Source organism: Opisthorchis viverrini (genome assembly GCF_000715545.1).
Source record: "Opisthorchis viverrini unplaced genomic scaffold opera_v5_412, whole genome shotgun sequence".
NCBI classification, from domain to species: Eukaryota; Metazoa; Platyhelminthes; class Trematoda; order Opisthorchiida; family Opisthorchiidae; genus Opisthorchis; species Opisthorchis viverrini.
In genome coordinates, this window is record NW_008752069.1 from 296,246 (window position 1) to 321,623 (window position 25,378).

General features: G+C 45.9%; 1 protein-coding gene across 1 annotated transcript in view; it reads right to left on the reverse strand.

Annotated features, from left to right (window-relative positions):
* Positions 1-24,389, reverse strand: part of T265_10827 (hypothetical protein) — a gene marked incomplete at both ends in the record, with an annotated part of 29,119 nt that extends 4,730 nt beyond the window's left edge. Inside the window, 9 exons of the mRNA XM_009177306.1 lie at positions 927-986; positions 2,597-2,862; positions 5,353-5,581; positions 16,155-16,403; positions 22,930-23,084; positions 23,124-23,313; positions 23,374-23,491; positions 23,565-23,704; positions 24,160-24,389. Coding sequence (XP_009175570.1) covers positions 927-986; positions 2,597-2,862; positions 5,353-5,581; positions 16,155-16,403; positions 22,930-23,084; positions 23,124-23,313; positions 23,374-23,491; positions 23,565-23,704; positions 24,160-24,389 — 1,637 coding nt within the window. The remainder of the gene's footprint in view (positions 1-926; positions 987-2,596; positions 2,863-5,352; positions 5,582-16,154; positions 16,404-22,929; positions 23,085-23,123; positions 23,314-23,373; positions 23,492-23,564; positions 23,705-24,159) is intronic.
* Between the last annotated feature and the right edge of the window lie 989 nt (positions 24,390-25,378).

Genomic DNA, 25,378 nt, shown 5'->3' on the forward strand with positions numbered 1-25,378 from the left:
TGGGGGGGGGGGGGGGGGTTTCGGCTGACTCAGAACTATCAGTCACGTCGTATTCCATCGTTCTCTTATCATATCAGCTCTCCGGCTCTCCAAAGAGCCGCTCTGATAACATGTGTCGAGGTGTGTTTGGAATTGACGATAAGTACACAGTAATAATGACTGTGTGCTTATTGTCTCGTTGCTTTTAACACCTCAACTCCAACCCTCACTGACGAAACCCAATCAAATGGAGATCAGGACTACAGGTTAGCCGGATCGACAACCTCACCTCCAAAGAGGATGTGAGGCATAAAAGAGCCTTAACTAGCTGACGCATTTCCGCAGGGATGGAATATCTGTAATGTTTCCCGGTTTTTCAGTATACACTGACTTTACTCATAAGGTGTCATACATAAAATGTGACGGGAATCAGGGAGTTACACAGCAGTGTTTCGCGAACAGTAGCATAGGGATCACACAAATCGTTCCGCTGTAACACCGGTGCCTAGCTGAAATGCTACTTGAAGGAAGCACGAAAGCTGGGATACTGTCAGGTTGCCCGAGCCTAGACAGGGGGAAGTCGAGAGGCAGAAGTCGGGTTTGAAATAGAAATCACAAACGTTCAGCTGTAACACCCTTTCGGTACCTAGCTGCCATGTCATCTGAAGAAAGCACGAGAGCTGTCACTTTGCCTGCACAGGAGCAGTCAACATGCAGATGTTGGGTTCGAACCACAGAGCTTCTGGTCAATAAGTTCGTACCTCACTACTAAGCTACCTCGAGCTCCAAAGAGAGAATAAACGGGTCCAAAGCCCGAGTCACTCGGGGAGACAAGGACATTGTGCGAGCCTAAATTCCAGATAACACCAAAAAATATGTAAAACGGAAAAAAAGAGCAACAATAATTTTTAACAGCCATTTGAACCGACCGACCGACCGACCCTCACCTGATGATCGCCAGTCGAACATCCTGAACCGTGTGTGAGTGATTCAATCGGATCACCAACCTGAAAAGACAAAAAAACTGCACAGGAGAGATTTCCATGCGACAGCTGATCAGGTAATCAAGGCACGGGGGCAAAAAATGAGCCGCGGACATAGATGGGTGAAAAAATCCAGGTACACATAATCAACGAGTTAGTCCGGAAACAAGGCTAGCTGTCCATCTGCTGCTTCAGTCATCAGAGATGCTTGCAGGGAAACAGAAACGAAAGAATGGTATAAGGGAATAGCAGCGATGACGATAGTAATGACGTTGTTGTTGCCGCGGCCACTAACAGCACGTGCGGAATCAAATAATATAGAGAACGTGTCGGCACTATATTGTTGACCAGTTTGGAGTTGGAAGCAAAGTTACATCCGTGCTTCGATAACCCAAAAGCAGATAAATGTAAACACATGTTTGCTAACCCTGGTTTCCGTCTTGCTCCAACGGGCCGATAAGGGTACGTTAGAAGATATCAACTCACGGAGCGAAAATGTGCTATAAAAGGCAGAGTAGGAATCGCCCGAATCCAGCGTGATTTGGCATCCCTTTAATTCTGGGTGGCCCTGAAGGCCCGCTTGTTTGTCCAAAGTTCCTACAACAATGCGCACATCAGCTCAAGTAAATTCAATCAGAACCAACACACACTATGTACAGTGACGAGCCACATGATCGTAACGGAGACGGTAGTAGCATGGGGAAATTACTGGTAATAATAAGTGCAGGTAATCAAACTCCAGGTGACCGAATATCGGCATCTGATGGGCATCTGATGGGAATATCGGATCATTGAATCCGAGACACACTGAACGTCTAGCCACATGGATAACCGACGAGACCAGGACAGGCTAATTTGATTTCGCTTAGTTTCAGTAAACCCCGTACTTTGGTTATCGCTTATGCGATAGAATCTCCCGGACATGGAAGCTTTAGGTTCGTTGCTACCCGTTTTCCATGAATTTAAAGTGAAAAATAATAATCGTAACACCCTTTCGGTACCTAGCTGCCACGCCACTCAAAGGAAGCACGAGGGCTGGGATACTGCTAGGTTGCTCAAGCCTAGACAGGGGAAACCGAGAATCAGAGGTTGGGCTCGATCCAAGGACCTTCCGGTCAGTACAGTCGAGCTCTAACCACTTTAGCCATCTCGCTCCCATTTCATAAAATTATTGTTCACCGGCACCGTATCCAGTGTGAATTTTCGCCTGTTTGACAATAGACTTGCGGGCTCATTACCACGATACTAGAACCTTCGTCTAGCCGAAGTCATAGTCACACACACACACAATTCGTTTCGGGATGCGCAATATCAGACTGTCACTTGCGCACAGCAGACAACGCCATGTGTGGTGTACTCTGGGTCGCGTGTGAAGCCAGCTGAACATTCTTTATCTGGTAAAATTGAAGTAAGAAGACTGGAAAGTGAGCAGGAGAGGACTGTTTTAAGGTCATCTGCTTCTCCGACGGGCGGCCCTATTCGTCAAACCATATAAGGACAATCTGACAGCTAGTGGGTTGCATCACTCAGAAGACGCAATCGAAGAATACATAATACACGTACACACATAAGCAAATGATACCAAGGACCAAGGTATTTATACAGTTCGTTCCTAACCGCGACAGCCTACTCACCTTCCACCATCAGGAAGTCGCACTTGCAGCTGAGTAACAGGTTGTGAATCGTCCACTGTCGGACCGGGCGAGGGGGATGAGGAGGATACTGTTGATTGTTGGCAGTCCGGAGTCACAGAAGCAAGTTTCGGGACTGGATGTCCAAGCATGTTCCCCTTGCCGGAAAATGGGACTACCTTAGGAGCAGGAGGAGCGCGCCAAGATTCATGATGGTGATCTTCAAGGAAGACATTGACAAGACCGCCGTTAGCGGATCGAATCAACTCCTGTATAAAATTAAAAGAAAAATAAAAGTGAGATGGGGAAGTAGGCCTCTAAGTGGCCTGAATGATGAACTAAGCTGAGAGGTATCTAAAGCCAAAGTGACATTTTTCGTTGAACTGACTATTGCAGCACCACAATGCAGCTGGCCACGCTCCTTGTGGGAGGCATGGAACCTAGAAGAATCCATCCTAAAATTACAGCACGAACAAAGACAAAATCTGATAGAAAACGGTAATCCCAATAATCTACTTCCCAAAGAGACCATTCTCTCCGAATCAAGAGTACTTCGGTCCGGGACCCTGACAATTGGCTTGAAATTGGCCCAACCGCGCAGTCATTGGCACTCGCGCTATCGCCTTCAATGCATAGCTACCCGATTTTCGAACAAACTGAACATTTCATCGTCTCCAAGGCTTGGTTGTTTGTTCCACTTTCCCATTTTCCGGTTATCAAAACTGTAGCATCTGAAATCAATATGCCTAGAGCACACGGCTTACAGCTGATAAATTGAATTGAATTGATTGAAGAGACCGCACCCAAACTCTAGGAAAGACCACTCTAAATGCTCCGATGGGTCAAGCTCCTTTCCTACGAAGGGACAAGAGGCGAAATTTCAGCAGCAGGCTTGCGAATATGTTCACACAAGGTAGACATCTAAGCAGTGACATGGAATATTGTTCTCAAGTAACTGGGGTCGCCATATCAGGGTTTCCTTCTTCAACAGAAAGAACAATTGTTCAGCTGTAACACCCTTTCGGTGCCTAGCTGCAATGCCACCCGAAGAAAGCACGAGGGCCTTGATACGGCCAGGTCGCCCAAGTCTAGACAAGAGAAGTCGAGAGGCAGAGATCGGGCTCGAACCACGGACCTTCCGATCAGTAAATTCGCGCTCTAACCACTTAGGCCAACTCGCCCCCTAAAGACGTATTACACCACCCATAAGATAGTCGGAAACTCTTCATAGATCATAAACAGGAGATTCTACTGAGTCTGGTGAAAACCAAATTGGTACACAAATGAAAATATTTGTAGAATTTCGATCTGTGTGGAACCAAGCAATCACAACTTACCTCCTCTGTAATGAACATCTCTTAAATGAGAACAGTTGGGGTTCGTCTCGTCTAAGGTCTTCCAAAGCTCAAACCTCTTACTGACGGCAATCCGAGATACAAGGAAGAGACACGGTTAAAACTAGAACACCAGCGCCATATCGATGACCCATCGTACAGTGAGCGCAACATTCACCCAGACTTCTTTCAACTTCTGATTTTATGAAATTCCCCAATCTGGACTGAATTTTCTTGTCTGTCTAGGCACCAGGGCTGAAAGGTGGCCAGAATACCCAGCGGGCGGATCATGGACTTGATGGGTCTGTATCTGGTGAGCGACTTAAATCACCATGTGTCTTTAATCTGTAAGCTAGAAATAAAATATCCACCTCCCGCAGTTCTATCAGGATGAAAACACATAAAGCCTCCGTTTGGGAAGGCCATTAGCTCGAAATTCTAGAAATCAAATCATCCTTCTCTTACTTTCCGCAATCGGAAAATTGGAAATTCAACTTCTAGGATGCTATCATGAGGCGTTTTTTCTTACCAATATGCTAATTGTTTTGGCGAACCAATCGAGGCGACCGATTGTAAGCTAAATACATTATCCAGGAACAGAATTCCACGTGGACTTTTGGTTGTATAGCGGCAGAAAAAAGGTGTAAGTGAAGTCTACCAAGACAAAAAAGACCGCTTACCTGTATTGACTATCAAATCATTGAAGATGTCATTCACTTAGATCATTAGGGAGTACACACATAATCTACGGTAGGAACTACGACGTGCTTGCTAACGATAACACCTGGGGGCTGAGGGAGTTGCAGTGGGAAGGAGGAACTCTATGTGAGTTCCGAACTTGTCAAATAGTAATGATAGAATATCTTTGTAATGTACTAGTCATTAAGTTGCTGAAAATCCATCGACAGCCCACGATCGGTTTCGCCCTTCTTGGGGCTCATCAGGTAGGCGCAGTCCCCGGGTTTCCGTCAACCTTATGTTCTACTTGAAACCAAATTGCACGAAATTAGAGAATATACACTCATTTGCCTGAGAACAGCACAAAGGAGAGATTCAGCTGGGTTCCAGGTGAGTCTCTCGGAGAACCAAATTAGTTTGCAAATGAGTGTATATTCGCTAGTAATGATAGAACTTTGGAAAGATGCGCCTGTTCAACTGGTCTGGTCAAAGTTTGAACACTTTAGAAACCACCAGTGCGTTGGCGTGTTCCCAAAACATGTATTTTTAATAGTATATTATTCTACTTTCTCGATGGAATTGGAGGCAAGATGGATTTAGTCTTCGTAGGAATTCCCCTCCTAACAAAGATGAGGTAGTGCTTTTCAGCCTCACAGTATACGTTAAATCCCCCCCCCCCATGTAGAAATTCGGAATTGAAACGTCGCTGACTACAAAACATATTGTGAATGTAACTGGCTCATTTACCTGCGGAACCTTCCCAGACTTGATATCCTCTAGGAAGGTACGGGAATCTGGATCGGTGTAGGAACGCAACGGACCATTATCCAAGCTGAACCCCTCGCGCCACATTTTCACAATGATGCTCTTTTCTTCGGTCGGTTCTGTGGAGCTGTGAACTGCCGAAGGTCCATCAGTTCTAGATATTGAGGTAGTTGCCTCTGGAGTACTGAGTGCGTTCGGGTCTTCGCCGAGTCTGTATTGATGAGGATTTAAAGTTACATATATGAAGGCCAATGACCTCGAAAATAAACTAATATGCTAATGAGATCATCGGCAAATGAATTTCATTGAGAATGAGTCACTTAGCCCATAAACTAGCCAGTGCAGTGCGACATCATTGCTCCACTGTCGCCCAAAAAGTTTGGGATAATGTAGCGATGTAGACTCTGACCCCAAGTCAGTACATAGATGTAGGCTGGTGTACTTCTGGAGTATTATTGTAGTTCAAACCATAGGAAGCACGCCCGGTGTTTGGTCGGCCATGAATCGTTTACCACCTAATTGCCCAAATAGGCACACAGAACAACTGCCATTGGATTAAAAACCAAAAAGTACACAGCGTAAAGCATTCTAATTCCCTAAAAATGTCAGAAATTAATTGAATTCGTACGACCTTGTCTGCTGCAACACGTGTGAAAGGATAAATTCTGGGGTAGTTGCATCAATAATAAGAAACTAAACGGTCACGTCACCAACCGATAAAGCCTAGGCACTCTTTTTGAGCGCACCTATCAGACTTGAATCGATTAACCAAGGAACATCAGTGGACGGCTGCTCCGTACCAGGACTCGGAAAGACGAGCAAAGTTCAACTTTGTGTTCTGCCACTACTGGGTACCGGAAGATTGATTAATTGATTTTCGACTCCATCTACATTCAGTTGGAATCAACAAGCGGTGTACGAAATCGTTCTGAAGGTGCATTTTTGTTCGAGTTCCTAGCATGCTGTCAACTTTACTGATCTACGTGTCCCTGCAACTGCAAGTGAATTGATAAACGAGATCGCTGGTTGAGCAAACTGAAGTTGGTATATTAGTTGGAGGTAATAGCATCATCCTTGTATACATCTTAACGTCCAGCTGTGTTGCAGTGTGTTCGGCGCAGGGTCACCTTTAAACAAACCCAAACGTGGTCATCAGTGCAGGATACATCCAGAAAAATTGAGTTCCCAGCATCGAAAGCTGCGACGGTTTGTTATGTATTACGCATTGTTTTCCGTGTCCAATTCAGATCGGTGTAAGCAGAGAAGTGATTGATCTTTTATCTGGCTGAGAGGTACGAATGGGATCACAAAACGCCTGGACGCTGTCAGTACGACTCGCCTTCCAGGACGGGGTCTACATGATTCCCCGTGGGCGTGGTTGGAGACGCTGAAAGATTTGGCTGACAATCGACGTCAATGGCGTTCTTGTTGTCAGTTTCTGCTCAGATTGCATGCACGAGTGTCTGGAGGTGTGGGTACCATGGAATGATTGAGGTAGACTAGCACTAAGTCTTCCCCACTCAATTTTACTCTTTCCTTCACAAAGGCTCTCCATAGCGACAACATCAAGTTGGTTGCAGCTGGTGCCTTTAAAAAACTTGATACTCTTGATGTGCAGTGAAATGACATCTTCAAGCATAGATTCACGAGAGCAAGTCATAATTATCACTCTCAGCTACGAACTGTGTACATATACAGCTGGTAACTGTGACGGGTGTCCAGGTAATCATCGAAAAAAATTCAGTTACCGATAAAATGATACCAGTGGAAATTGACTGCACGTCGAACGAACACAGAACTTGAGTGAGAGATAAAGAGATACTCAAAGCAAGGAAAAAAATCAAACATGTGTGCATCATCGTGCGAACAGTGCTTGGTAAGAGCTGCTCAGACAGTTCCAGGAATATCCACGTCATTTAGCAAATCGATAAGGCGAACCGTTCGGTGCCAACATGCGACCGACGGAAATAGTGGACTCACAGGTTTGTTGTAATGTTGAAATGAGTGGCAATCGACGGACTTAAGCTTACTGGGTTCAGTCTGGTAGATTGAATCACGCGATAAAAGGATACGTAACTGATGAATAACATGCGTCACACCAATAACAGATTGACGAGCTGTTCCACCGGTAAAAATTAAAAACGTGATTGATAAAATTGCTTTGGGCTTGAATACATAATCCGCTTTGTTTAAAATGAAAGCGCCGAATCCTGTCTGATTGACTTACTACGGTATCCCCCATTCATTTCCAGCTTACGTACTGCCTTTATGTGATCACTCGAGAAGGTACATTTTGACGATGCACATAAGCCATTACTGAGATCAATTAGTTTAGGTCCAAACGAGTTTTCGACGTACGATGCAGTTCTTCGGGATGATCGAAAATTGATCATAATCTGCCTCCACGGCATTAAATTTTCATTTTTCAATTATAAATCCTCTTGGGGTGGGTTTTAAAATTGAGTCCAGGTAACAGTGCATCCAGACAGAGTTGGCCTAGGTCACCGCTAGAAGGGTTATTCGCGTGTTTTATGGTGTCAACTGGAGAAACATCAATCAGTGTCATACTCCTGTGTCCTCCGAAATTCCCCATACTCGGTGACCTCATGAGACTAACAATAATATTGTACGAAGCGCGACAAAATACTGCCAAAAATCGATGCAAAACGGGCCGCCTCTTCAATCAGGTGAATAAACTTTCTTGATGCATCAATGTGAGATAGACACAAGCATTCGTCTTCTGTAGTCAGCCGTAGTCTGTAATGCCGAAGGGCTGTAAAGAACTTCCCGGAAAGTACAATTTAAGATACATTTTGTGTAGATGGGTAGGCCAGACCTTTCTCATGTTATGCCTAAATCACCACATTAGTGGGTTCCTACTATTCCAACTTAAACACCTGCATCAAATTAGCATGATCATCAGTCGACGAAGAGACCATACGGTCTATAGAAGGGTTTGACAGGCGGACGGCGTAAAATGCCGCTTACAGCTAGCTACTGTACGTTCATCAGTAGTTCAAATGCTAGTTGGATTTTTTGAGAGAGCGCCGTCGCCAGGCGGACGACCATGAAAGCACGGTTTCCTCACCCACGCGATAAGCACAGTCGCGAAATGTTACCAGTTCATCCGATGTCATCAGACTCCAACGAGGAGCACAAAAACGACAAAAACTTGGTCATCCATAACAAGGACATGATGGGGTCAGTGCCATGGCGCATAGCGGCTGCTGTGCGTATGGCCGTAGCAGGTATTTTCTTGACGTAGCAGACTACTTATGAGGCTGGTGGAAACGTCTCGACAGCTCACTGCCGTTTTTCCACTTCTTGGGGATCATCAAGCAAGCGTAGTTCGCAAGCATGCAAACGGTTAGATACAATCATTTGCACAACAACAAAAAAGTCAATAAAAAATCTCCCAATAATGGCACATTTCAACTTCATTGACCATTACCAAATCTTCATCACCATAAATCAGTAAACAGCTCCCAGAAAGGATAATTTCACTGTGTGAAACTTCCTCCTGAGAGCTTGTCACTCGAGGAGCCAGTCAATACGTGACCACGTGATGTGTTTTCCGTTATTGAAGGTCACGTGGCGCTACGTCCTGTCTTAGTGACAGCTAATCACACTGCTGATCAGCCACTCGTAGCCAAATGTTCAAGTGTACAACCATTGACCGGAAGGTCGCAGGTTCGAAGACTTTAATTACGTGATGGAATTTCTACTGAATATCCCACATGAATCGGGCTGAAAAAAGATCAGCTAATTTTTCGGTTGGTGCGACATAACACACCATACTGAAAACAAAGGGACACACTGAATAGCCAGTAGATTGAAGCCTACCCAGAGTCGTCTAACATCCCAGTCTGAATGACACTTGAGCTATGATTCACAATCGAGCCAATCTAAGTGAGCTCTATGAAAATAACGTCCGGTGATATCGAGTCACTGTCTTTTGATGTGTCCCTAAGTGGGAGAGCCGATTTCATCGCTCAGTAAGAACCAGGAGATTCTGGTTCTGCTCTCTACCGGCGCACTATATGGTCGAGATACTTTTAACATCAAAGAGTCTGGCGTTGCTCAAAAGGAACCTGCTGTGCGCAGGTGGGGAGTGAGACAGTAATGCCTTACTCCCTGTGGCCTCGGATTAGGACAACCCATTGCAGCCGAGAAGGTCAGATCATTGAGTCATCGGCTGAGGCACGCTGCCTTGCGGTTCAAACTGTTGAGTCAGAGGCTAGGGGCAGGGTCACCGAACAGAACCTTACATCCTCCAACTACTTTGTGGATTGGACTTTTGAATCACAAGCTCGAGCTGAGGTGGCTTAACCAAACTGCCTTCGTCAGACTGGGCGACCGAGAAGTATCATTTGCCAGTACAGTGCTTTGTCCCCCGAATGTCGCCCTTCAAACCTTTCCCACCACACAAGCAAATATTACTGGGTCAGTTTGTTGTCAGTTATCTGACCTATGTGACTTATTCACTCCCGCTAACTATTAACAATAAGCAATATAACATCTTGGAAAATCCAGGATAACCTTTATACATACGAGCTTACGACGTCCGTAATCTACATCAAGGTGGTAAACAGGCGATTCTCGCGGAAACACGCATGCAAGACCCAAGCGTGGTTATGCGTCTCTTTTACATTTCTCCGTGCGTGTGTCCAGTGATCCAGATCTACAGTCAAACCAAAAGTGTACTGGTAGCGAGTACGTGGATAAAGCATGGCGAAATTAAAAAGGAGCTAGGCCAGTAGCATTCAGTTATGTCTGTTTGACTTCGCCGATACAATCTATTGACTACTGGATATCGTCGGGATCGCTGATCCTAACTGATATCAGGGGATTTGTGCCAGCAGGCAACCGGTACGACTGTAGGTAGCTCGGGTACGCCGCTTGGTTTGTGGTCTGTTCGCCGAGCTTGGCAGTTGGATTGCAAACGTTTCATCACCAATCGAGGTGACATCGTCTCAATTCACGAAGACAGAGAAGGACACAAGTTCAGATGGGACAATGTTCAAATACTTGCTCACGCAAGAACAAAAAGGGAGGGAGAATTTGCCGAGGCGTGGCACTCCACACAAAGATCAATCAATAAACACATCGACATTGACCCAGTCAGCCTTTACGAGCAAAAGAACTACACAGTCACGGGACTCTGAACCAAGAAACCTAACATCAACCAACCAACTAATTGGATCAAAGAAAGACAATCAACCAATCAAAGGAACAAACTCACACCACAAAGCAAGAAGAAAACGGCCGAATCACAAGAGAACAACCACACACAGAACTGCCGAATTGAATGCGCCCAACGAACCAACCAGGCACAGGAGATTAAGACCACGTCAGATTCACAGGAGGCCAATCAAACTACGTGAAGACCGCTACTGGAAGTACCAGATACTGCTTAGATGCTATATAATCACAGGCAGAAGAGGAGGAATTCACCCACTCAACCCTGCACTGACGATGTAACCTCGATTGGTGATGAAACGCTTGCAATCCAACTGCCAAGCTCGGCGAACAGACCAACAACCGAACCGGTACGAGGGCACACGCAAATCCCTCAAACACCAACTAGTGAAGAGCCAAAGGAAAGACCGAGAGGTATGATAGACATGCAAAACTCGGGAGATGGAGACGGCTTTTGCTATCGAAAACAGCCGTGCCCTATATCAACTGATACAATTGAATGGTCCTGGGAAAGCACCGGCCAGTGAAACGATAACTGAAGAAGGGACGCTCATTAATTCACTCGTTCATTGGAAAGATGGGCCAAATACCTCGAAGAAAACCTAAGCTGGCCTACTGCGACACAGCCTCCGGATACAGTTTATACGGTGGAATAGAAAATAGATCTCAAACGCCTTCAGAAGAAATAGAGTACGAAACATGAGAAGGCACCAAGACCTGACGGTTTCCATCCAGCCCTGATCAAAGAAGGCGGAGAATCCCTGGTGACCCATCTGACAATCATTGGTGCGATATGGAGTGAAGAGAAAGTGCCTGCAGAATGTAGCAAATTGACAGTTATTCTCCTCTTTAGACGTTGTGTGAAAACCATCGTGGCATCAGCCTATTAGCTGTGACACCATAAAGTGCTCCATGGCCTTATCATTCGAAGGTTGACCGAATAAGGGAAAGATGGAAAGCCAAGCTGAGTGCAAGAAGATGCATCGACCACATTGTCATCCTTCGACAGATTCCGGAACAGCGATACTGCTTCCAGCAACCAACAGTGGCGGTCTTCCTTGACTTGACTCCGTGGAACGTCAGGAACTACGGTGTCTGTGGAGCAAAGGCGTTCCTCATAACTTCTTAAACGTCCCTGAAACGCTGCACGCCAACTCCCGCGGACGGGTGAAGGTCTACTGGAAGCTCTCGTCTGAATTCACCATACAAAGCGGTGTTAGGCAGGGCTGTTTCCTTTCACCGTTCCTCTTCAACGTCTTCCTTGATACGATTGCGGAAGATTCACTGTGGGGTCGAAATACTCCTGGGGAGTACGCAGATGACACACCATGGATCTGATGCCATGGTGAAGCAAACAATATTAAATAATCTATATAATACCGCCTCACTGTTTGGTCAGAAACCTGGTCGCTGCGCGCTGAGGGCGCCAAAAGCCTTTCATTGTTTGACCATTTATGTCTTCGGACCACTGCCCTGGTCTGATGGAGACACCGGATCAGTAATGCTGAAGTATGTCGAACGGTTTTGGGGGGAAATAGAAAACAGGAAAAGTTATGAAACCCTAAATCACTGGCAAGAGCTTACTTGTCCTCGCACACTTCTGGATGGGGTCCTATCGATCCTATCACGTGGTGCAAAACCCTGCGGAACATGACAAGTAACCAAACGCAGTATCGCGCACGTCTAGCCAAAGTTCGCCTGTCGTCGTGTGCTGAACTTGTCGGATGCCGCTGGGTCAGTCGGGTTGATAAGGCCTTAATTCTACATGATGCACAGGTGTGTTTGTCACTGTTCAAATATGTGGGCACCTTATTCTTGTTGCGGACGTGGGCCTTCTTCACATTTCACATTTCTTCCCACTTCTTACGTACTAGTACGGTATCACTGACGTACTGCTGTCAATGACGATGAAGATAAAACCAGTTCCATGCATCAAACGCACTGGATGTGCAGTCTCCAGTCTAATAAAATTTCCGAATTCACTGACTAATGAGGCGACAACGTATTAACTCCCTTCGCTCGCCTTATCCCGGATTTCAGACGAGCTACTTAGTTAAACACCCATGCATCCATTGCTTTGTGTATTGAGCGGGGCTAGTAGTTCAATGCTTCTAGCGTCTTACTGACTGAATGGTATGCTCAATGTAGGACCTAATGCCGCATTTGTACTGAATTTGTATGCCAACTACCAGAGAAACAAGCCATTGCGTTGTGAGTGGAGCCATGTGATGTCGCCGCGAGCCTTCTATTCGACGGATGGATGAAAACAAATACTTTAGAATGGAACGCGATAGGAGGCAGGGATGAAGAGGTAAAATTTGTCACAGCAGCCCAACCACTGGGTTATGGGTGAAAACTTTAGGAGCGGTGACTAGAAGTCAGACTAGGAAAAGTCATTGTCAAACAAGACGAGATCCCAGCTGGGATATCACCAAGACGAAGCGCTCAGAGGAAGTAAAAAAACATATGCGAGATCTCTCGTGGTAACTCAGTTGATCGTAATCGGTCAATTGCAATCATACTGTGAAATTGAACCCAGCGATTTTTTACAGCCAGCGGAACCTTATTGATTGAGACAAACCAGTCAGTGATACGTGCACAGAAGCTATCGACTCAAAATGTCCGCTACAGACTCCATTCCGCACTTGTGCCATGCGACTAGGTGTTTTTTTAAAATGCTGTTGCTACACCGACTACATTTGTGTGTTACGGTTGAAGCTGCTAAAAAGGAACAAGATACCGACATCTCACCGTGTCTCTCGCTGTGTTTGTCAAACCATAAGGCGTCCTAACGTAAACAAGGATTACAAATCATCCGATGCATTGCGAAATGTATGATGAGAGGAAGTAAAAAGACAGTCGATCAATCAAGACAATTTGTCTGGAAATACACCAAAATTACGGAGCATCGACCGGTAAAAAAGCAACTGGAAGTCGGAAACCGCAAGGAGACGTACATAGGTTTTGCGGAGCTTTCAGTCTGAAATGCCGCCCATGCAATATCAATGGATAACATTGGTTTAATCTGCAATCCGAAACACCAGGTTAAGAATGTTTTCTTCGGGACGGGTAGAAAAAGGTGGATAAAAACGCGAAACAACTCCAGCTGACATACCGTTTATTGGTCAATAAAATACTGCGAAACAACAGATTCATAGAAGCATTAGAGAGGACTTATGTCACAGGAAGCAGTGGTCCGTTCACATTCGTACTTACTTGTGGCGAAAAATATTCCTCCCAATAGAGCTTACTTTCCCGTTTCCTTCACCTGCTCCCGGATGAGTCAGTTCTATCGGAACACCTGACTCGGCTTTCCAGCCGAAGTAGAGTTATTTACAAGTGCGGTTTAGCAAAAACTTGTTTAACAAATCTGCTTAACAGTTAGGTTCCCATTCTGGCACAATATCAGAGATGTTTGCAACAATACAAACGATTCAGGAACTTTGAAAATATCAAAGCAGATCTTCTGAATATCCCGTTAAAAGGCAATTACCTACAAATGATGGGGACGAGATCATGGTCGATAGACAGATCGGTGGTTTAAAAGGATTCTGAACTTTTCGAGTGTTGACATCCAAGCTTGAACAAACAAGTATTGCAGATCTTTCAAACTACATAGCGCCAAAGAATCGGAGGTGTTACAACTGCACAATGTAATATGAAACAGGGACTGCAACACGGCAATCATATCTCTGAGCCACAATACAAGTGTCATCTATTGACGTGATCTCATTCACATAACTTGCACATAAATTAGCTAGTCTGTCTCGAACGTCGGATGCCATATTTGTGGTGACAGCTGTGGGACAGGCTCCTCTCTATAACGACAAATCGATAAACCTCCGCCAAAGTCAGTAAGATATTATCGCTGCGGTCAACACACAAGCCGCCATCACGAAATCCTTTCACCAATCGTCAGGTATGTGAGTGACTCAAGTACACAGACCGCTCACTATAGAAGTTACAAGTAAACGTTGACCAAACCGCCACCATCAATTACAGGAGCTGAGAAGGTAAATTTGCACGGTACTTATGAACTAATAACCTGTTTCACTTTAGGCTAGACTATCAAGTGAACTGTGAGTAGACCAGTTCGTCAAGAGCGATATTCCTCGGTAAATGGTTAAGTTGTTTTTTGTTCCGGAAGTTTCGATAATGCGGTCAACCGCATGCTAAAGCAACCGGCCCTTTGTGCCCATAATCAAGTTAAACACGCCAATGGGAACAAAAATGCCGCAGGATGAACACACTCGTAAAACTCTAATCTGCCGCAAAAGGTGTGAACCGGATGAAAGTTGTAGTTGCATTGTTCATTTTGGTTTGAAAGACGTGACCGGTTTATGAAACCAAAAAAAAACAGTCTTCCTGAGTCCGCAATGCACGCCTAGTGCTCACATAAAGTGGACGTGGGTTTTCCGTCATTAGTGAAGCCAATCGATGTTGAATATTGAATAGTACCAAATTCCCTTACATTAACATAAAAATGCACTCCATACCGCTATGACGAGACAAGCACTAAACACGGTAGGCTATTCCCGCTCAATAGCTGCGCGCATGTTAAGGTATATCGAGTCTTCCGAATGAGCAAATAGGGCTGTCGAAACATCTATTCATTTACGGAAATCCGATAAAGTAGGTGCTGTTTTATCACAGCGGGTGAAAGTGACGAAAACTTAGTGCACGAAATGCTGCCTTTCGTCTCTGGATTGACCTACGAAAGCCCACTCACAGTGGATAATACCACGTATGGTTCGCGCTGACGCGCACGACTATCCACCCATTCGTCCGGTTCCCAAGTGTAAGCCCGAGAGAGTAAACCCGGAAGGGGAACGGGAGAGACAGTTCTATTGCTACTAGCATATTCAACCGGTTATCATTCAGCTAGGTTTGTACAACGATGGTCACAAAGAGTCACTTCTAGCACCGTTGTGATATGAACGGTTTTGTGAGGAGCTAAGGCAGTTTCATAAGTTCTGGTGATGGTCACAGAAGGTCACAGAAGTCGCAAGTTTACGTTACTGGCCTTCTTCATGTCCAGATATAGTGGACTCGCGCGCCATATCTCGGACTTATCCAGGGAAAAGATGGTAATCATCACATTCAACCTTGAAGCTCATCGATTAACCGGAAGTGAACATCAGTCTAGACGAGACAGAGATGTCGTTCAGTTGTCAATAATAACGATAGTCGTGCTTGTTGACCAAACGTTGTTTTCGTCATCTATTGAGAATGTCCCTAACGGCGCTCCGCAATCCCGTGCACAGTAATCGCGATATATCGATCTAACTACTTTTAGGTAGGTACAAGTCCGAAATAACAAGATGTTCAAGGGATGTGTTGACCTTATTGGGTAGAAATTAAACACCAGTGACTCCAATAACTGCTTTGGAACAACATCTCTCAGAAAACTCCCTCCAAAGGATAACACTAAAGACTGTACACTCAGCCATCAGCGTTTTCTTTCAATCATCAATAACCCGTGCATAAAGCGAATACAGAAGTAGTTGATTGGCCGGAAAACAACGAACAGACCTTTTCCATTCTGGTGCGCAAATAGCTTTCGAGCACAATGTGAGATTACTCACCTGTAACCCACACCAATGAAAGGCGTTCGCGTTTTCCGTTTCTCTGTCTTCTCTCTATACCGATCAGGATCCAAGACTTCGGCACCCTGACCTTTGGCATCTTGAAACAGCTTATGAATGAATTCATCCGGAGAGGCAACAGGATCCGGGAGACTGGACTTCCTGGGTGGGCCTAAAACTTGCTGCCCACCACCCCCGGTTTCCGAACCACCCACGTAGAATGACTGTCCTTCATCTGGGCCCGTCTTACTGGGGGAAAAGATGAATAATACAAAAATTCACCGAGTCAGGTGAAAAAAACGGCATAAAAAGGGTCCTAATTTCAAAAAGAATGAAAGCTAGAGCAGAGAGGGCAGTTCATGCTATTCCAAAGATAAGCTGGCACCACCTATCCAATCTGAGGTGCACAGATGGATCTATCAATGTGAAAGATGTTAAGGATACATAACTTGCTTGTAGAAACCTGATAACACCCCTGAGTTCCCTCATATCACGCTTGTGGAACTTGATTTGACCATAACCAGAACTACAACCCAGTCAAGGATACCATCCAAACCTTGATCTCCAGCGTAAAATTTACCAACTCGGGGTGATCGAGACTCCACCACACACAGCTCTCTGAACAGGGGAATTGCCAGCGAAATACCCTAGTGGATTCTAGATAAGTCGTTCATATCCATTTGTACTCAGTTCACCTTGACATTATCCTCCCCTGCCTTGATGTTTCATGCCTTGGGTTCATTTGTGGTTACTAGGCCGCGGTATTCACCATCTCCTAATATCTTCCTCCTCTGAAAGGACTATACAACGGTATAAACGGTACAATATGGTGCAAAAATTTTGCGGGTATGTAACTTTGACACTGGGAAGTCTAAAGCAAATCCGTCCTATTTTCAAGTTTTACATAGTCGTACCTTCCTTCAAAGAAAGGCACTCAAGTATCGAACTACACCAGACGGGGTTTGTCCACAAAAAGGTTGCATCGACCAAAGCTTCCCACCATGCCATGCTCTTGAACGACGAGCAGCCGAATGTTACCTGCTTCATCGATTTCCGAAGGGCACTCAACCTAGCAAGAGACACTGTGGAATATAACGGAATCGTCATATATGCTTACCAAGTTAACCAGGCTGTTGAGTTCTTACTACGAGGCAATGATGGCACCGAGTCCGTACGTATGGTGAAGCCGCCGGCCTCCAAGTTGTCATCTGAAGTTTTATTGGTTCCTCTACTGGTGAGTTTGTGTTTAGGATTGCCGAACACATTAGTCTATTTGTGTTGATTCTGACAGCATTTCGGTATGTATGAACACTTCGGTAACTTTGGTGGACACACACACACACTTCGAGATACGTAAACCTACCTGACTATCTGGTACAGCGATTCTCCCTAGTTACCAAGATAGGCAGAGTACCAGCCTGAGTTCCTTGAGCTATTAGGGTTGTGGGCTACACCGGGCAAATTTACAAACCGTGTTGAGCGACGTTGGGGAACTGAGGTCAAGACGAGCAGCATGTGCAATAGTGGGTCTCTGCTGGATCTCTTCAGTCGCTTGACAGACAGCGCGTCCTAGTGCGTACCATGGCCAGTGTCCTATGGGCCGATAAAAAAGCATAGTAGTATGAACCCAGTTCGGTAATGGAAGCTCCTGGAGCCTCTGCGAATACCCTATAACTTTTTTATACCTGATCAGCACGACCGGGTCTACACAGGAGGGCATCTGCGAAGCTATATGTGAAACAGAAGATACACCCATGCACAACCTATGAGAGGACCTAGAGCGCTGGGTGTAGTATTTCTAACAGCGATTCAATTGGATACTTTGATCCTGTGTACAATTAACTGAATTTAATTTCGATCCCTGATCTGTTACGCTGGATCCCCCACAGAACCAGAAAAAGGAATGCTGAACCTTAACCGACACAAAACCCACTTCATCCCAGTTTTTTTCAGCTAAAATAATACATCGAAGTGCAGTGACTCCAGATGCCACAGCTTCGACCATCGACGATAAGGAGAATAAAGGGATGACAGTCATGCATTAGATGGCTCAAACAGTTAATGTAAGCTGAGTGAATGTATATCCTGTATGCCATGGAGCGTGAGCTACGAAGCGAAGGCAATAGCGATTATCCAAAGAGGCTAGTGACTGTGACAAAACCATGTCTGTTGGCCACTAACCATTGACTTATAGCATAATCACACCACCAGTCCGGGAAGACGATAATCACCTGTGCGGCTGCTCCGACTAGTAAGGGTTTCCATGCATCTTCGCTGACCATCTTGGGTCGCCTACGTCTGATACAAGGCTTGGCGAAGAGGGCTCCACAAGATAAATGGCCACATAACAAAAGAAGTACATGGCCTAATTAACGCAACCTGTGGAGCGTGACTAGCTGATCTGTTGAGAGGGAGTGTGTGTGTGTGTGTGTGTGTGTGTGTACGTTCCCGAAAACCACCTGGACTGCACTGTTCTGAGTCCCACCAGAACCGCGTAACCGATCCTCAAACACGGAGATCCCTCGAAGGTCTCTACCAAGCAACATAAAAGTCGACAATCCACATAGTAGGACGGATCGGACAGCAGCATTGTAGACCCTACGCTTGAGAGTCACGTAAGCACCACAAATGTCCGAGGTTGGCAAGCGCTGTCCCAGCCTTCCCAAATCTGGGATTCCATTTTTGCTGGCTCACCAGGACTTATGCAGCTGTCCACATGGACCAACTCAGTCAGTCAGTTTGCCAGCTGTAAATCATGTAAAAAAAATCGTTCAGCTGCAGCACCCTTTCGGTGCCTAGCTACCATGCCACCCGAAGGTTGTACGAGGGCTGGGATAACGCCAGATTGCCCAAGCATAGACAGGAAAAGTGGAGAGACAGAGGTCGGGTTTGAACCACGGACCTTCCGACCAGTGAATTCGCGCTCTAACCACATGGTCCACCTCGGCCTATAAATCATGTACCAAGAAGAGGATGGTTCCAGTCGCTACTGTTTTGGGCACCGGAAAACTGAAGGAAGTGGGAGATATAGCCGAAAATTAGACGGCATTGTCAGTCGGATCGAAAAACTGGGCAGCTATGCGTTATTGAGCAATGGCTGCCGATGTCATTAACCATCGACGAGTTGAATCCCAAGGTCTTCATCCAGTAAAGCAGATGTCAACCCGATTGACATCCTTCATTGCCAGGTCATAGACTTTTCAACATTCAGTTGCTTCCATTCAGCACAAAATTGGGCGAAACTAGCTCCGCTAGGCGGACAGTCTTAGGGCATGCGGAGTGCATGTTCTAGCCAGCATAGCCTATAAATGTTAGTCGTTCAGCTGTAGCGTCCTTTGGGTGCCTAGCTAACATGCCAACGGAAGGGGGCATTTGGGATGGGATACTGTCAGGTTGCCCTAGCCTAGACAGCGGGAGTCAGGATGCTGAGGTCGGGCTCGAAACACGCACATTGCGGTCCATAAACTGGCGCCTTAACCACTGAGCCATATCGACGTTAGCGTAACCTATGAAGCGCTAGTAGCTCAGCCATTATGGGGAAGTTCCTTTTTTGTCAAACCATCTGGAACACTTCAGCATTGCTAATCCGATGTTCCTACCAGAACCAGTCAGTGTTTTCGGGAAACAGATGACCAAACACGGAGAGCTTTCGCACGTCCTTTGTGCGTAGCGGCCACGTTTCCGACCAGTATAGCAGCATGGATCGAACCGCAAAGTGTACGCCCGAAGCCTGTTAGACACGGAAGACTAAGAAGGAAATGGAATAGGTGAAGAATGCCGGGAACTCCCGAAGATTAATTCAGTTAATAGATGCATACCCAGGAACTGTCAGTGAAAAAAGCCATTAATGATCAAATTGAGGAACCGTCTTAAGTAAAGAAGAATGCCTCGACCACTTTTGTCAAACATCTGGAACACTTCAGCATTGCTAATCCGATGTTCCTACCAGAACCAGTCAGTGTTTTCGGGAAACAGATGACCAAACACGGAGAGCTTTCGCACGTCCTTTGTGCGTAGCGGCCACGTTTCCGACCAGTATAGCAGCATGGATCGAACCGCAAAGTGTACGCCCGAAGCCTGTTAGACACGGAAGACTAAGAAGGAAATGGAATAGGTGAAGAATGCCGGGAACTCCCGAAGATTAATTAAGTTAATAGATGCATACCCAGGAACTGTCAGTGAAAAAAGCCATTAATGATCAAATTGAGGAACCGTCTTAAGTAAAGAAGAATGCCTCGACCACTGGACCGAACATTTCGAAAAATAATTCTCGTGGGCAACCGCTGATCCTACAGCTGAAGTAGAACCCTGAACGGTGAAGCTGGAACCTCTTACAGAATCGGATGTTTGTGGCCGCATATGTTCTCTCTAGCGCTACCGAGCTACTGACTCGAATGACTTCTGACCTACATTTGTAAAAGATGAGGGTGAAGTCCTCAGTCGGAGCTTGCCCGATCGGTTTGTCTGCATCTGAGAAAAAAGATTGTCCCAGACAGCTGAAAAGAATTAGTTATAATGAACTGGGCAGATGAACCTATTGAAGATGAATGGCTCGGAAAAGGTGTCAAAACTAAAGGCCGTGGATCCCAAACTGAGTTGAAAACGGTCAAGGATAAAGGATGCGGTCTGGGACAGCTACCAACCTCCTCCAAGTTTCGAAAAGTCCTGGCGATATAATTACCTGTACTAATATGACACCAAGGGCACGCAGGCGGAAAACGAAGGTTTGTGGCTGAGGAAAAAGGTGACAAGATTAAGAAACGGAACGAAGGGAATTAGCAGACGTGAGGGAAACGCGTCGGTTTTTCATGTTCGTCTCTCACCAGGGAACGAGGACTGATCCCCTCTACCAATGTAGTCACGGCCGTCTGGACGAACTCAAGTTATAACAGTGAATGAGACCTGCAATGAGCTGAAAAAGCTTAATCCAAAAGGGACTCTGATGTCGGCTAACCTGTATCCGGCCTTGAACATTCACTGTCGTCCCTCATGGAACTGGTCAACTTTTCCATATTAAAAAGGACTGTAACCTTTGAAGGGGAAGCAGCAACATCTACCCACTGAGGTCAGGAAGCTAGCTTTGTGATCTGTTAGCCTAATGTACTAGTAAAAATCCGGAGACGAACTTCGAGAGAGAAAATATGCGAAAGCATGCTAACAACTCTGTTGGATGCTGTTTAACATGGGTTTACGGAGGGGGTCGTTTGTATCCCCGACTCCTTGAATGAAATTGTGGAGATTATTAGTCAAGGTGAGCGGGTATAGGTCTTCACTTGACAAGTCTTTCATCTCAGCTTATCACCGGTTGCTGCGACTGGCGTGAGTTGATAGAATTCCTAAGGGACTGCTCCCCCAGCGTCAGGGTGCAAAATGAAATACCCACCAAAACTAGCCCAACAAACGGGATCTCCCATTTCTTATCTGTCATTCATACCAACGATCTGTCTGTTGGGTTGAATGGCTGTCTCATGTTAGCTGACAATTTAGCAAAAGTGCGCAGCTTCAAGGTGACCTAAAGGAAACCAAGCAGTTCTTCAGGTCATGGTATCTCCCATCGAATCCATCTGAATCTCCAGTATTGTCTAACTAGGATGCGGGGATTCGAGTGTGCTACCAAGAGCTCCAGAAGCCAAAGATATGTGAGCTATTTTAAACAAGACGCTTGGGTCAGCGGCACAATGGGTGAATATTGCTCAACGTGCTAGGATAGCGTCGCTCATGCTCAAGAGAACTGAAACTAGTCGCCACCCGGATGTATAGTTCCTCTTATATTGTGCCTCATAAAGCCACACCTGGAATGTCGCGTTCAAACGTGGTCGGCTTACCTAGAAGCAAGTCGCCCTTGCAGAAAGTGTCACGAATAACTACTAAATGGGTAAATGAACAGAAGAATTTTTTATACAGACTAAAAAAAATCGTTCAGCTGTAGCGCCCTTTCGGTGCCTAGCTGCCATGCCACCCGAAGGAAGCACGAGGGCTGGTATACAGTCAGGTTGCCCAAGCCTAGACAGGGGAAGTCGAGAGACAGTGGTCGGGCTCGAACCACGGACCTTCCGGTCAGTAAATTCGCGCTCTAACCACTTGAGCCATCTCGCCCCTTTATACAGACTAAAAAGCCTAGAGCCATTCCGGCTAGAATGTTCAGAAATTCGGAGCAAACCGCCTGAGGTAGATAAAACTAACAGTTAGGGCAGAAACGGTACATGAGAGAAACACATTTGAGCCGAGAGATAATTGAGAGGACATGGGCAAATGCTGAAAAAAAAAGAAGAGATGCCAACGTAATATTCGGGGAGGATCCTCCGCACATCGGGTGGTCAGTCCCTGGAACAGACTGTTAAAGGACGCAGTACAGTCGTCTTACGTTTCTTAAAAAGAGGCTTGGAATGCGCTTGCTTGTCTACTTCCCGGGTCTGATCTGTCCACGGAGAGGACACTCTCAGTGGGAATACATCAGGTTACGGCCCCGCGGAAGTGTGTATGCACACTGTAAGGAATTGTGCAATGTCGAATGTTGTGGTGTTGTTCTTTGATGTACTGCTGTTGTGCCTAAAAGCCACAATTGTAACCTATTCTTTGTGAGATTAGTTTGTGGTGAATGCTCGGGAAGAGGGATTGCCCTCCATGAGAGCAGAGAATGTAACCACCGTAGAAGGCAATCGCAACTGGAGCTTAGGTTTTGAGTCACTAGACCTAAGCAGGCAACTCCACCCATAGCCCTGCGTGAATTGCTCCAAAATGTCACCTAGATTTCGAGAACGCGCGCCAAACATACCTGTCGCTTCTGATAGCGTCAAAAGTGACCAATTTCGGCTGGCGGCCCAACAAAGGAGGCACTCCTGAGTTTCCTTGATTGATGCTTTCGTCTGGTCTGTCACTTACTGCCTCGTTGGAAGCATCCTCATCATCAAAATGCGCCTTAATAGCCTCCTGTATAACGGATTACTCATCAAATCCAAGACTACGAACCTCGTAGTTCCATTCAAACGCTTCTAATAAGTGTTGTGCCTCGTTCTCTGAGGTATTTGCGACTGCGCAGAACTTTCGGATCAAATCTTCCCTGTCTCCCATTGAAAACATACACCTATGAGGTGAGAAACGGCCGAATAACAGAACGATGTACAACGAAACACCGACAACTGAAAATACGTGTACCGAGCTATCAGACAAAGTCGTGCCCAAGGTCGTTTTCAGTGCCAACGGTTTTTCACGGATTCACCGCCGACACACGCGATCGAGGCTTCGCCCAAGCTTCACGGATTGGTATACAAGAGCGACGCTTTTGCCCAAACTTCCCGGGTCGGTTTTGTTCTTGTCGTTCGGCGGCTGTCTTTCACCTGAAAGGCACAAGTGAAAAGGGGCGTATCACTGCTATTTATGTTCTCGGCGCGGGGCAGTATGCTTGCCAACGCGAGGATTCGCATAAATAAATGTCTAGTAGTGCTCTAAACTGGGCTCTAGAAGGAGCGTGGACAACCGTCGGAGGAAGGTCATTCCACTGGGCTAATACCCGAAATGATAAAATATTTAGCCTAATGAATGTGAGCGCTCTGAGTTTGAAAACCTTCTTACTATGTCCCCGCCTACCGGGTTGTGGTTGTTCTTGTTGTCCAGCGGCTTCTAATCAAACGAAAGACAGCCAAAAAGGGTGTGGCACTGCTGTTTAAGTTCCTCATCGTGGGACGAGCGTGGGGACACAAAAAGGCGTCTAATAGTGCCATGTACTGGGTACTTGATGCAGCTTGAAGAACCGCCGCAGGAAGGTTATTACATTGACCAACTATCTAAAATGAGACTGACTGTAGGACAATAAAGGTGCGCGCTCTGAACATGAAAAGCTTCCTACGGAGACTTTTCCGGCGGCGACTTTTCGAGCAATAAGCGTGCTTCGTTGGTAGTGCTTTCCTCCCCGTTGTGTTGTTGCCTGCCGTGTTCAGGTTACAACGACCCAATCATGCCTAAATCGGCATGTTCCCTACAAGTTAGGAAATTAACCTATTATTACACCGTGTCTGTCCGACCATGGGTCGGTTGGACCGACAGTGAAAAACCCTGTGTGGCCAAACCCTGTTCAAACAGGGCATAATGAAGTATTAGGTCTCCTCGGGAGTGACGGTGCTTTAGAGGAAATAGGCCAAGAACCGCGAGACGCTTTTCATGGTTCATGGGTTTGATGCCAGAAAAACGTTTTGTAGCCCCTCGGTGGACGACCTGAGGGCTTTGTGTTCCTTGCATCCTGGGTGGGCAACTTAGTTTGGACGTTCAGGAGCGGTCTGACCTATACACTATTGAGTACTTGGAAGCTCATGCAAGTAATATGGGTACAGGTATATAGGTAGAAAGCCCAGGGCCCGTAGACACGGATCATCTGTGATTTCATCTGAAACACTTTTCTGTAGTTGCTGAAAGTGTGGGAATTTGCAGGCCTCACCATCTGCGATGTTGAGCGGAGGGCAATTGTGGCAAACGGCACTTGTCTAAATGCATAGTTAAAGTAGTGCCTTCTAGAAATTGAGTGACTTTGCGTACATAAGTAATTAACATTATTGTAGAATGCGATTGTCGCTTCAGCCAGCTAGGAAGATCACGCAATTTTCAAGGGTGGGAATTACGTGGGAAGGAATGTGGATGAAAGGATTCCGTCGTCTCCGGCTTGAGGCAGTGGGAAGATGTAAGGGACGCGGCCGATTCAGAAAGTTTGTCCACGAATGGAACCGGTGGGGATGACAAGATGCTTTTTTGTAACCACGAAAGAACGGGCTCACGTGGGTAGCCTAATTGGTGCAGTTTGTGAATGAGCGTGGAGAATATGCCTCGAGGTTTGGCAAAATGGGAGACGTGCAACCAGTTAGCACCACTTAAGATGCAGTAGGCTTGGATGAAATAATCTATTTGGATGAGATGTTTTATGGAAACTTAGTAGTGAATTAATGCTTTCTCCCGAACATCCTCAGCAAGTATCTAATACGCTTCAGCAAGGGAAGCTAGACAAGAAATCAGTGTTTCGAAAGAGACCAGATGATACAGTGTAGCGGTAGCTAGATCTATCTTTCACATCCGCATCTGCTGTCTCCCTCATGCTTTTTTGTTCCACATACCACAACGTGCATCATGAAACACAGTCATGACAGGAAATGCCCTTCGGTTTACATCAGGTTCCTAAAGGGGAAAAGATTGTCGACGATAAATTAGCAGGGGAACAAAATATTAGGCAAGTGCAGAAG